We start from the raw sequence: 13,556 nt of genomic DNA, 5'->3' as shown, positions 1-13,556 counted from the left end.
AGTTCCCATTCCCAGTCATCTGCCCCCAGCCAAGTTTCTGTGAGGGCCATGTTTGAGCGTAAGAAGCCAATGTCTGCGAGTCACCCCCTTGCCCGGCGTCTGACAGCTGGCTTGTCTGCACTCTTAGCCCGCCAGCTTTTACCATACCAGCTGGTGGACTCTGAGGCCTTCCGCAAATTTGTAGCAATTGGGACACCGCAGTGGAAGGTACCCAGCCGCAATTTTTTTTTCAAAAAAGGGAATACCACACCTGTACCACCATGTGCAGAGCCAAGTCACCGCATCTCTGTCACTTAGTGTTGGGCCAAAGGTCCATATGACTACTGACGCATGGTCCTCCAAGCATGGTCAGGGCAGGTATGTCACCTACACTGCCCACTGGGTGAACTTGGTCATGGCTGGGAAGCAGGAAATGTGTGGCTCAACAACGACAGTGGAGTTGGTGTCACCGCCACGGATTGCACGCGGTTCTGCCACCACCTCTACTCCTCCTTCGCTCTCTACCTCGTCTTCTTCCTCTTCTTCGTCCTCTGCTGCTGGGTCCTCCTCCTCCTCCACACCTGTGCACCCCCAGCTCCCCCTAGGCTATTCGACGTGCCAGGTACGCCGTTGTCATGCTGTCTTGGGGATGACGTGCCTGGAAAGCAAAAACCATACCGGATCTGTACTCCTGTCATCTCTGCAGTCACAGGCCGATCGGTGGCTGACCCCACACCAACTGAAGATCGGAAAAGTGGTGTGTGACAATGGAAGCAATCTGTTGGCAGCACTGAGACTGGGCAATTTAACACATGTGCCCTGCATGGCACATGTTCTGAATTTAATAGTACAACGTTTTGTCTCAAAGTACCCAGGATTCCAGGACGTTCTCAGGCAGTCCAGGAAGGTGTCGGCCCATTTCAGACGTTCCTATACAGCCATGGCACGCCTTGCTGACATTCAGCAGCGGTACAACATGCCAGTCAGGCGTTTGATTTGCGACAGCCAGACTCGCTGGAATTCAACGCTCCTCATGTTGGAACGTCTGCTGCAACAACAAAGAGCCGTCAACGAATACCTGTTTGAACTGGGTGGTAGGACTGGATCTGCAGAGCTGGGGATTTTTTTCCCCCGTTACTGGGTGCTTATGCGCGATGCCTGCAGGCTCATGCGCCCTTTTGAAGAGGTTACAAATATGGTCAGTCGCACCGAAGGCACCATCAGCGACCTAATACCCTTTGCTTTCTTCCTGGAGCGTGCCGTGCGACGAGTGACAGATGAGGCTGTAGACCAGCGTGACGAGGAGCAGGAAGCGCACGATTTCTGGTCGGAATCACCAGAACGAACCCAGGCACCTGCTGCAACGCAGGGAGAGGTGTCAGAAGTGGAGTCAGAGGAGGAAGGTGGCTTTGTGGAGGAGGAGGACCAACAGGAGCAGGCTTCCCAGGGGGCTGGTGGTGACCTTTTGGGGACCCCTGGTCTTGTACGTGGCTGGGGGGAGGAGACCGTGGATGATGCAGTCCTTGATAACGAGGAAGCGGAGATGGATACCTCTGCATCCAACCTTGTGAGAATGGGGTCTTTCATGCTGTCATGCCTGTTGAAGGACCCCCGTATCAAGAGGCTTAAGGAGAAGGACCTGTACTGGGTCGCGACTCTACTAGACCCTCGGTACAAGCATAAAGTGGCAGAAATGTTACCAACATACCACAAGTCTGAAAGGATGCTGCATTTACAAACCAGCCTGCAAAACATGTTGTACAAGTACAAGTGATGTCACTTCAGGAACTCATCAACATTCCAGGGGCAGAGGTGCCAGTAATCCTGCCACGAGCGCACCTGCAAGGACAAAGCACTTTGGCCACTCTGTAACGTCAGACATGCAAATGTTTTTCAGCCCAAGGCAGCGGCAGAACCCTTCGGGATCCACCCTCAAAGAACGCCTCGACCGGCAGGTAGCGGACTACCTGGCATTAACTGCAGATATCGACACTCTGAGGAGCGATGAACCCCTGGACTACTGGGTGCGCAGGCTTGATCTGTGGCCAGAGCTGTCACAATTTGCCATGAACCTCTTGTCTTGCCCCGCCTCAAGTGTCCTCTCAGAAAGGACCTTCAGTGCAGCAGGAGGGATTGTAACTGAGAAGAGAACTCGCCTAGGTCACAAAAGTGTGGATTACCTGACCTTTATTAAAATGAATGAGGGGTGGATCTCGGAGGGTTACTGCACGCCGGAAGACTTGTTCTGAGTTTCTGATTCTGACTCCCCATGCAGCTGTCCTTCTCTGCACGCCTCATGACTCCACATACAGCTGTCCTTTAGCGTCCTCCTCCCTCCACCACCGTTACAAACTAGGGTGCAAACCCTACTGGTTTAATTTGAATCCAGGTAAATCCTGAGTTTTTCTGGCCTCTGTGCTTCAGTGGCTGCGACCAAAAAAAACAGAATATTTTCAGCATTTATATGGCATATTTTTTCTGGCCTCTGTGCTTCAGTGGCTGCGACCAAAAAAAACAGAATATTTTCAGCATTTATATGGCATATTTTTTCTGGCCTCTGTGCTTCAGTGGCTGCGACCAAAAAAAACAGAATATTTTCAGCATTTATATGGCATATTTTTCCTGGCCTCTGTGCTTCAGTGGCTGCGACCAAAAAAATTGAATATTTTCAGCATTTATATGGCATATTTTTTCTGGACTCTGTGCTTCAGTGGCTGCGACTAAAAAAAACAGAATATTTTCAGCATTTATATGGCATATTTTTCCTGGCCTCTGTGCTTCAGTGGCTGCGACCAAAAAAATTTAATATTTTCAGCATTTATATGGCATATTTTTTCTGGCCTCTGTGCTTCAGTGGCTGCGACAAAAATAAATGAATATTTTCAGCATTTATATGGCATATTTTTTCTGGCCTCTGTGCTTCAGTGGCTGTGACAAAAAAATGAATATTTTCAGCATTTATATGGCATATTTTTTCTGGCCTCTGTGCTTCAGTGGCTGCGACTAAAAAAACCAGAATATTTTCAGCATTTATATGGCATATTTTTCCTGGCCTCTGTGCTTCAGTGGCTGCGACCAAAAAAACTGAATATTTTCAGCATTTATATGGCATATTTTTCCTGGCCTCTGTGCTTCAGTGGCTGCGACCAAAAAAATTTATATTGTTAGCATTTATATGGCATATTTTTCCTGGCCTCTGTGCTGCAGTGGCTGCGACAAAAAAAAATTAATATTGTTTGCATTTATATGGCATATTTTTTCTGGCCTCTGTGCTGCAGTGGCTGCCACAAAAAAAATTTATATTTTCAGCATTTATATGGCATATTGTTTCTGGACTTCTGGTTCAGTGGCTGCGACAAAAAAAACATAATTTTTCAGGAAAGTACACATGCCTAATTTTTCAGGGTTCTGCAACAGTGGCAAAATCGCATCTTTTATGGTCACCGCAGGTGATCAATAAAGTAGACCAAAACTGGGCCCACACTGCAGAATCAGTGTTTTTTGGTTCGCTTCACTGTACATTGAATTACCTCTGCCTGACCGTGCACGTGCGCACAAGCACGGTGACTGCTAAACACACCACTACAGAAATATTGCCACCAACAGGACGAACATCCTGGAGGTGACAAGCAACTAGTAATTAAAAACTATTATTTGCTCACTTGACGGTATCATTCATTAAAGCTCTTTGCGTCTTTTTGCGTTGCAGTAAGCACCGCGTTTCGTCTTTGCGTGTGAACAGGCTGTAACTTTTACACGACTTGATTGGCATGTAGACGCCGGACGTTTTAAAGCATTTTATTACACAGGTTTAGAAATGTAGTGTGATTTCTGCCCTTTACAGCACAAAACGCAGCGCTGTGTCAACAATGGATTTTTTAGAAACATTTTTGCCCTTGATCCCCCTCTGGCATGGCACTGTCCAGGTCGTTGCACCCTTTAAACAACTTTAAAATCATTTTTCTGGCCAGAAATGTCTTTTCTAGCTTTTAAAATTCGCCTTCCCATTGAAGTCTATGGGGTTCGCGACGTTCGCGAACCGTTCGCATTTTTGACGCAAGTTCGCGAATATGTTCGCGAACTTTTTTTCCGACGTTCGCTACATCCCTATTAATCTGTAATATCTTGGGTGGGACTAACCCCCATATGTAATAAAGGACATTAAATTTGCTGAGGAGCAGCCAATAAACATTAAAAAAGGTTACCAGTAAAAGCTACCTGCTGATTGGTTGCTATGGGTAACTGCTCCTGGGCAAACTTAGTGCCTTTTATTACATAACCCCTAAAGTTTGCACTCTCTAATAAACAAGGAACTCCTTGAGCAACGATAAGTTCTGCTAAACATTTCCTTTAACTAACTTTCAGTTATACTATCAGTTATATCATCTTCTGTGTAACATTTCATTTGTTTCTTTGCACAAACAGCTCTCTTTAATGCTAGACTGAGGGACTGAGATAAACATTTTTTCTTGGCCAGTCTAAGGGTCAGGCCACACTGGGCATTTTGGGGAGATTTGGTCGCCTGGCGTTTTTGCGGCGACCAATCTCCCCAGACGCCGGAGTTCCATGACCTGTATATATATTTTATATGGTCATGAAACTCCTCGGTAACTTATAATATCCTTATATTTTACAAGAGGGGGTACTTTATTCACTATATTTGTTCCAAATTTTTAAGCCCCCAGTTACAGTCATTGCATTAATTTTCTGAAAATTAAGCAACTGATCTTAATTGATGAAGTTAATGTTTAATGTTTAAATGTTATCAAACTGCTGGGAATCCCTCTGGATTTCCCAGTAAACCGTCCCTCTGTATAAAAACGATACCCTTAACCCTTTCCCTGCCATGAACGTGACATCTATATTAGAAACAGTGATTCCAGATTAGCAGCTGCCGTTGGTAGTAAAAAAAAAACAATGACATAGTAATGCGTGGAAAAATCTAGGGTAGTGATCCCCAACCAGTGGCTCGTGAGCAACATGTTGCTCTCTGACTCCTTGGATGTTGCTCCCAGTGGCCTCAAAACAGGGGCTTATTTTTGAATTCTTGACTTGGAGGCAAGTTTTGGTTGCAAAAAAACCTCCTAACTAACCCTCCTATAGGCTGCCAGTCCACGTAGGGGCTACCAAATAGCCAATCACAGCCCTTATTTGGCATCCCATGAACTTTTTTCATGCTTGTGTTGCTCCCCAACTCTTTTTACATTTGAACATGGCTTACAGGTAAAAAAAAAGGTTGGGGATCCCTGATCTAGGGGGTTATTTATCAAAACCCCAATTTATCTCATTATTTTCTGTAATATAATGTGACCAGATCCGCACTAGTTATTTCCCCTTATTTATCAATACATTTTCCCGTACAATTCCAGTTTAGGAAAACATTGAAATAAATAGTGAAAACTGATGAAAATTCGAATAAAATGGTTATATTTAGAAAGTTTCTAATTTCAGCAAGATGACACATATTACATTTTCATTTTTACGATAGATCCATTTTAACAACTTCTAGCGCCCAACAATGTAAAAAAACAAATCATTACATATAGCCTGGCCCTGGTTAGAAGGCATTTCCATGTATTATCAGGCACTGAGCATGGAAACATTTTTACCAAGACCACTACAGAGGCATAACATTTTAAGCTGCTCAAGGGCAGCAGATTCTCAACTGTATCCCAGTGCTTTGCTGTTTGATGTATTTGTGTTTGATCTCTGTGGACATGTGATTTAAAGCCTTGTGAACGCATAAATGAGAGTAAATAAAGAATGTAACTACCTCTAATTAGAAACCTCTAATGAGATGACAGCATTATTATTATTATTCACATGTATTTATAGAGCGCCAACAGATGAGGAAGGCCCTGTGCAAAAGTGGTATTGCATTTGGTTGTTAAGCAGAGTGGGGGTAGGCTTCTCTAAATAAGCGTTTTAAGAGATCTTTTGAAAGCAGAAAGGTTGGGAGAAAGTTGGACAAACTGTGGGAGAGAATTCCAGAGGAGGGGTGCAGCCCTTGCGAAGTCTTGAATGCGAGTGTGTCAGGAGGTAATGAGAATAGTTGAGGAGCAGGTAAGTAGAGGAGTGTAGTAATGGTTGGGTGAGTATAAAGAGATAAGATCAGAGATGTAGGGAGGGGCAGAGTTATGAAGTGCTTTGAATGTCAGGGTCATTCATTTGAATTTGATTCTGAAAGGTATCGGAAGCCAGTGCAGGGATTGGCAGCGGTTGCTGAGGTTTATGAACCTCACAGCAGTGTTCATTATGGACTGGAGAGGTGACAGTCTCTGGCGGGGAAGGCCAATTAAAAGAGAGTTCTAGTAGTCTAGACGTGATATGACTAGAGAGTGAATAAGAATTTTGGCAGCTTCTTGGGTGATAAATGATCATATTTTGGATATGTTCCTTAGGTGGAAGTGACATGATTTAATAAGTGACTGGATATGAGGAGTGATGGACAGGGCAGAATCTAGGATAACCCCAAGGCACCGGCCTAGGGAGACGGGGTGATAGTGGAATTGTTATCTATGATAGATACTTCCGGGATGTTTTGGGTGCTAGTTGGAGGAAAGAAAACCATTTCCATTTTAGAGAGGTAGCATTGCGACATCCAAGTAGAGATGGCGGACAGGCAGGAGGAGACCCGAGTAAGGAGTTCTGGGTTGAGATCAGGAGAGGAGAGATAGATCTGAGTATCGTCAGCATAGAGGTGGTAGTGGAAACCAAACGAGTTGATTCGTTTGGCGAGGGAGGAAGTATAGAGGGAGAATAATAAAGGACCCAGGACAGAGCCTTGAGGAACCCCAACAGAAAGAGGTAGGGAGAAGATGCTACTCCATTGTAGGAGACACTGAAGGAACAATTATTGAGGTAAGAAGAGAACCAGGACAGGCTGTGTCATGAAGGCCAAGCGAATGGAGGGACTGGAGGAGGAGAGGGTGATCCACAATATCAAATGCAGCTGAGAGATCAAGCAGTATTAGTAGTGAGAAACGGTCTATGGCTTTAGCTGTTAATGCAGTCCCATGTTATGGGACTTATGGTATCTCTTTGTAAAAGCTGTAAAAACCTAGTTTACACTTGGTAAACTGTCAATTATATTTGCTAGCCATGCCTCTGTGATGTCTAGGGTTACCACCTTTTCTGGTACAAAATACCAGCCTTCCTATATTTTTAGGCCCTATTAATAACATTGGCATCAAGAATCAGTTTTATCTTAAAATATATTAAAAGATGTCGTACAACTTACAGAACAAGAAGGGAATCAGATGGCACTCACAAATGCAAAATGTACTGAATATGTTTGGTTTATTGAGATCTCCATCTCCACACTACGTTTCGGAGGATCTACACCCTTTCTATGGAGAACACTTGAGAAAGAGGGTAGATCCTCCGAAACGTAGTGTAAAAATTTCATACAACTTCCCCTTTTTCAGCAGGCTGTACCCCCTCATGGCACTTTGTAGAAGGAAAACAAACACAGGAGTAGGAGGTAAAAACAAGCTTGTGGGCAGCCTGCAGTGAGACAATAGCGTGATATACAGGGTGATATTCTGAGACAATTTGCAATTGGTTTTCATTTTCTATTATTTAGTGATTTCGCTTTTTATTCAACTGCTCTCCAGTTTGCAATTTCAGCAATCTGGTTGCTAGGGTCCAAATTACCCTAGCAACTATGCATTGATTTGAATAAGAGACTGGAATATGAATAGGAGAGGCCTGAATAGAAAGGTTAGTCATCAAAAGTAGCAATAACAATATATTTGTAGCCTTACAAAGCATTTGTTTTGAGATGGGGTCAGTGACTCCCCATGTGAAAACTGAAAAGAGTCAGAAGAAAAAGGCAAATACATGTATGAGATCCTGTTACCCAGAAAGCAGAAATCCCATCTCCCATAGACTCCATTTTATTCAAATAATCCACATTTTTAAAAATGATTTCCTTTTCCTCTGTAATAATAAAACAGTTGCTTGTACTTGATCTCAATTAAGATAAAATGAATCCTTATAGGAAGTAAAACAGGCCTATTGGGTTTATTTAATGTTTACATGATTTTCTGGTAGACCTAAGGTATGGATATCCAAATTGCGGAAAGATCCCTTATTCGGAAAACCCAAATTCCTGAGCATTCTAGGTAACAGGTCCCATACCAGGAATTAAAAAACGATGAAAAAAATAATGAATACCAACTGAAAAGTCACTTAGAATGTGGCCATTCTATAACATACTAAAGGTGAACCATCTCTTTAACTAAGGATAAAGAGTGAACCAGTAACAGGTCTGAACCCAGAGGCCCAAACAGTCCCCACCAGCCCAATAAATAGTGACTGTCTATGGCATCTCTGTCATTTGCCTAAATCCACAGATTGCCAGTCCAGGCCTGCCCAGTAACACAATTACAAAATCATTCCACAAACAGAGAAAGTGTGTGCTTTAATATTTCAATTAGGCAGAAATAGTAAAATAATTAGTCCTGTAACTGCTTAGAATTTTTTTGTTATGTAAAGTGAAATAGACTTGTGATTTTCTGCTGCAATTCACCCAACATCTCATTAGCCAAATCCCATAATTCACTCTTGCAATTTATCTACATTACCCATTGATATTTGATATTTAGCTACCTTACAAGTACAGGTATAGAAAAGCTCTGAAATATGGGATGGCCATCCCCCATAGACTCAATTTTAATCAAATAATTCAAATTTTAAAAAAATATTTCCTTTTAATCTGTAATAATAAAACAATACCCTGTCCCAAAATGTAATTAATCCATACCCTATTGGTTTAAATCTATGATATTCATTGCATGTATTTAACTTTAGATTCAACAAAATGAAGAAAATGGGCAGTTCCACCGATATTGACGAAAATGAAGAGACTTGTGCTTCCATTGAAACCGATGAGTCCCACAGTGATGACACCAATCGCAGTGCACAGGAGAACAGGAAGAAGCTGAAGTATTCCATCTTCAGCTCACCCAAACCAAAAGGATGTCGCTTTGGGAAGACAGAGACAGATCGTGATATGGCTCCTATGGACTCTGTGTACCACGTAGAACGTAAAGTCATATCTCCAACCGTTACGTTTCACCGCAATCTGGAAGGAGGAAAATTATGTAATCAGCTGGTCAGGTACGAACACAATATTTGACTAAGATTGTCCACTCTTTCATACCTGCACTTCAATTTTCTACTTGCCTGACAGATTATCAAAATGGTCCAAGATAAAAGTGTATTTAGGAGTCTTGAAGTCAAGACATTGGTATTACATACAAACTAAATTTTCCATATTGATATGTCATATACCATATGCTGGGATTATTTCTAATCAAAGGGGTGTTTCACCTATAAATCGATTTTTAGTATCTCTAAGCAACTTTTCAATTGGTCTTCATTTTTTATAGTTTTTGAATTATTTTCCTTTTTCTTCTGACTCTTGCCAGCTTTGAAATGGGGATCACTGACCCCATCTAAAAATCAATTTACTATTAATAATGGCAAGATTTTAGGGGCGGCATGCCGCCCAGCCACATTCTTATTTTTTCAGAAGCACCTATTTAAAGGGGATGCAAAGGCAAAAAAAACAACATCCCATTTTTACTTTCTTTAATGAAAAATATATAATATCTCCAATATATTTTCATTAAAAAATATGTATTAGGTTTATAAGAAACCTGACTGTATGCAGTGAAATTCCCCCTTCGTTTTACTTGCTCTGAAGGAAACTTCAGACGGTCCCTAACTGCTCTGCAAGGAAACGATCATACTTTCAAACAGTAACTCAAGCAGCTTTGTTTGTTTCCCTATAAAGCAGCTGGCGATTGTGTAGAGATTTGTATCCGTGCAGTCTGCTTATTCTAATCATTAATCAGTCTTGCTCTATCAGCTTCTATGGCAGATATTATTTGACTAGTTCGGTTTTGATCATTTATGATGATCCCTAAGCTTAACCTCCCAACTGAAGCCCAGACCACACTGAGCATGTGTTTAGTCTTGGTCTTTGTTTAACAGTTACAAGATGACAGCCCCCTGCGCCAACTTTGAAAACATTCTAGCATTATTCTGTTTTAGACTTTAGTTCCCCTTTAAATATCCTAGGCTCCTAATCCCCAGAGCATGCTCACACACACTTGCTGGGGGGGGAGCATGAGGACCCCTTGGCCTAGGGGCTGCAAATTAGAAACCTGGCTTGACTTTGTGCTTAATGTTTAAATGCTTAAATCAAGTAATAAAATCTACAAATATCTTGAGTTTTCATCAAATGTAAAACAGCAGTACATATTTAAAATAAGAGGCAATCACGAGTAACAATATTGTCATTTTGCACACACACCAATACATTTTCCACATAGAATAAACTGGTTTCTGTGTGTGCCAGATGCACAACTCAAGGTGGTGCCATCTGTTAAGCTGGCCATAGATGTAAAGATTTTTAAAAGATCTTTTCGTTCTCGTGAGACCAAGCGTAAATGTACGATTTGTCCATCAACTAAAGACCATTTCAAGTATTATTCAAGATATTGCCAGGAAAACTGAAGGGGAGCTGCCTGCTTGGCCCTACAAACATAGATAGATTTCACTGTGACCGCTGAAAATGTTTTAACCTGGCCGATCTATTTTCTGACAGATGTCGGACGAAAAATCGTAAAATGCATGATCATTCGATTCCCACTAACTTCACGATAATTTGACAGATTGGTTGGATTGCACTAAAATCGGTCGTTCACCAAAGAAAAATCTTTACGTCTATGGGGACCTTTAGTATTGGCCAATAGTCTCAAGAACAGATATTTTTTAAGATTTAAAGTCAAGCTAGAGTAAGGTGGGAAACATTGGAAGATTAATGGACTAGTAAGGTAGATTGTCATATTAGCCACTTCTGAGGTTGAAGGATCCTTGGCCCTAGGAATTATCCACTGTGGCTTCCAATGGATGAGGGCCAATGCCAATTTGCTTGATTTCTGGGCGATTTTCAGTCAGGGAAACAGTCGGCAGGACGTATACATGGGCAGATAAGATTACAACTTGGGTGGGGGGTGCCATCTTTAGTCTGCACTCATCCGACTGAAATCACCCTTCCTGACATGATTGGTCTACAGTTGGTTACCATATATAGGGCTTTAATCTTTTGATTTACAAATCTGTCAGGCAAAGTTCATCTCTGGAATCCACGACCAGCCAATGGATCCAATGGATGAGGGCCAATGCCAATTTGCTTGATTTCTGGGCAATTTTTGGGCAGATTTCAGTCAGGGAAACAGTCGGCAGGACGTATACATGGGCAGATAAGATTACAACTTGGGTGGGGGGTGCAATCTTTAGTATGCACTCAGCCGACTGAAATCACCCTTCCTGACATGATTGGTCTACAGTTGGTTACCATATATAGGCCTTTAATCTTTTGATTTACAAATCTGTCAGGCAAAGTTCGTCTCTGGAATCCACGACCAGCTGTAAAGACAGAACTTTTAAACTGTATGACCAGAGAAGGATTTTTGATGCGGCTGCCTATGGAGACTGTGAAGAACTTGATGATCTCCTGGTTTATCTGCTTAGAACACATAAACGGCTCACCAATGAAGAATTTAAAGGTACTAATCTGTCGGTTTCTTATACGCTTTGCTATACCTTTAGTTTTTAAAAAATCCTCAGTAGAACTATCGCATCAATAAACAATTTCAAATGGTGGTGGTGGAACTTTAATTTATCCATCACTCCTCATTTTCTTTCAGTGTATTGACATGTGGCTTTAAAGTATGCGCTATATATATATATATATATATATATATACAGTTTGAATAGTATTTACTGCTGCTTTTATTTACCCTTAAATATCCATTGTTTCTAAACTTAATTCCCTGATACTGTAGCAGCTTGGCTCTAGTCTGGAAGAGGAATAACCTGGTGTGTGGAGTGGACCATTGTATTTATTTTGTTGTTGGGGGAATGATGGAAAATATCAAAGAGTGAAATTAGAGATCACTCTCCATTCATTTCTATGGGATTTTTAAAAGAGTATTTATCAATGGGTGAAAGTGAAAGTCCACCCTTTGATAAATATGCCTTTAAAATGCTATAGAAATGTATGGAGAGTGCTGGAATTTCATTCTAGTGGACTCTGGTGATCTCTAACTTCAATACCACCTTATGATTTCTTTGCATTTTTGCCATCTGGTGTTTGTATAGGTCATCTGGAAACCCATTATCCAGAAAGTCGGGAAGGCCATCAAATTTTTAAAAATGATTTCCTTTTTGTCTGTAATAATAAAACAGTACCTTGTACTTGATGGCAACTAAGCTGCATGAATTCGTATTTGAGGCAAAATAATCCTATTGGGTTTATTTAACTTTTAAATGATTTTTAGCAGACTTAAAGGGGACCCATCACTCGAAAAAAAATTATTCCAAATCCTATTTTAACACGTTAGTCAAGCAAAATGAACTTTAATTTGAATCTTGTTTCCTTCGGTCTGGGAATTCATAATTATAGCAAGTAGGCAGGAGGTATTTTGTGGTATTAAGACAAGCCTTGTATCATCTCAATATCTTGTTTGTGCTCCAGAATGGGGGACCTGATGTCCATCCCAATGCACTGACTACACAATTAAATGGTGATAGAAGAGGGGGGAATGTGGGGAGAGCAGTGACATCTAGGAAGTGCTGAATGGAAAGTGAAAGTAATGATAAATACGCTTCTAAATATTCCATAGGAATGAATGGAAAGGGGTGAGTTTTTCTGCGGTGAGTGCTAATCTGCCCCATTGAGTCTCTGATACTCTGCTTCTTCTAAAAGAGCTGTTGAGCCAATTCGGCAAACACTGATACTAAACAGGACTCATGTTATTTCTTAGAGAAGGAGACGGGAAAAACCTGCCTGCTGAAAGCCATGTTGAATTTGGATAACGGAATGAACAATGCAATCCCAATATTTTTGGAAATTGCAGAAAAGACAGATGATATAAAAGAATTCATTAATTCAGCTTATCGAGACAACTACTACAGAGGTAAGAAAACACGAATTGCTTGTTAGAATTTTTGCTTTTTTTTTCCTCTTTATTTATTGTGTGTACATACATTGTATCGTCATATACTTCTCTAAGGAGTAAGATCTTAGATAAAGATTTTTGCTTTTTAAAGGGCATGTAAAGTGTAAAATAGAATAAGGCTAGAAATGCTATATTTTGTATACTAAATATAAACATGAACTTACTGTACCACAGGCCTAATCCAATAAATAATTTATGCTTTCAAAGTTGGCTACAGGTCGATCACCATCTTGTAACTTTTTTAAACATCTTTGCAAGACTAAGACTGTGCACATGCTCAGTGTGGTCTGAGCTGCTTAGGGATCGTCATAAACAAAGCTGCTTGAGTTCTACATGGCTGGGAAGTAAGGCGGGGGCTCCCCCTGCTGTTCATAAGTATGATTGTTTCCCTGCTCAGCAGTTAGTGACAATCTGACAATTCCACAGCAGTAAATGAAGGAAGAATTTCACTGCATACAGTCAGGTTTCTTATAAAAACGGTACACATTTTTTAATTAAAGTATATTAGAGATAGGTAAAGAAAGTGAAAATGGGATTTTA

General features: G+C 41.2%; 1 protein-coding gene across 3 annotated transcripts in view; it reads left to right on the top strand.

The window, feature by feature from the left end:
• Window positions 1-13,556, top strand: part of trpv1.L (transient receptor potential cation channel, subfamily V, member 1 L homeolog) — a 43,678-nt gene that overhangs the window by 5,244 nt on the left and 24,878 nt on the right. For all 3 annotated transcript variants that reach the window (XM_041581644.1, XM_041581642.1, XM_018246044.2), the window contains exons 2-4: window positions 8,794-9,102; window positions 11,392-11,561; window positions 12,822-12,974. In XM_041581644.1, coding sequence (XP_041437578.1) covers window positions 8,804-9,102; window positions 11,392-11,561; window positions 12,822-12,974 — 622 coding nt within the window. In that variant the 5' untranslated portion in view covers window positions 8,794-8,803. The remainder of the gene's footprint in view (window positions 1-8,793; window positions 9,103-11,391; window positions 11,562-12,821; window positions 12,975-13,556) is intronic.

This window comes from Xenopus laevis, chromosome 2L, assembly GCF_017654675.1.
Source record: "Xenopus laevis strain J_2021 chromosome 2L, Xenopus_laevis_v10.1, whole genome shotgun sequence".
NCBI lineage: Eukaryota > Metazoa > Chordata > Amphibia > Anura > Pipidae > Xenopus > Xenopus laevis.
This window is presented reverse-complemented; position numbering and strand designations above follow the sequence as displayed.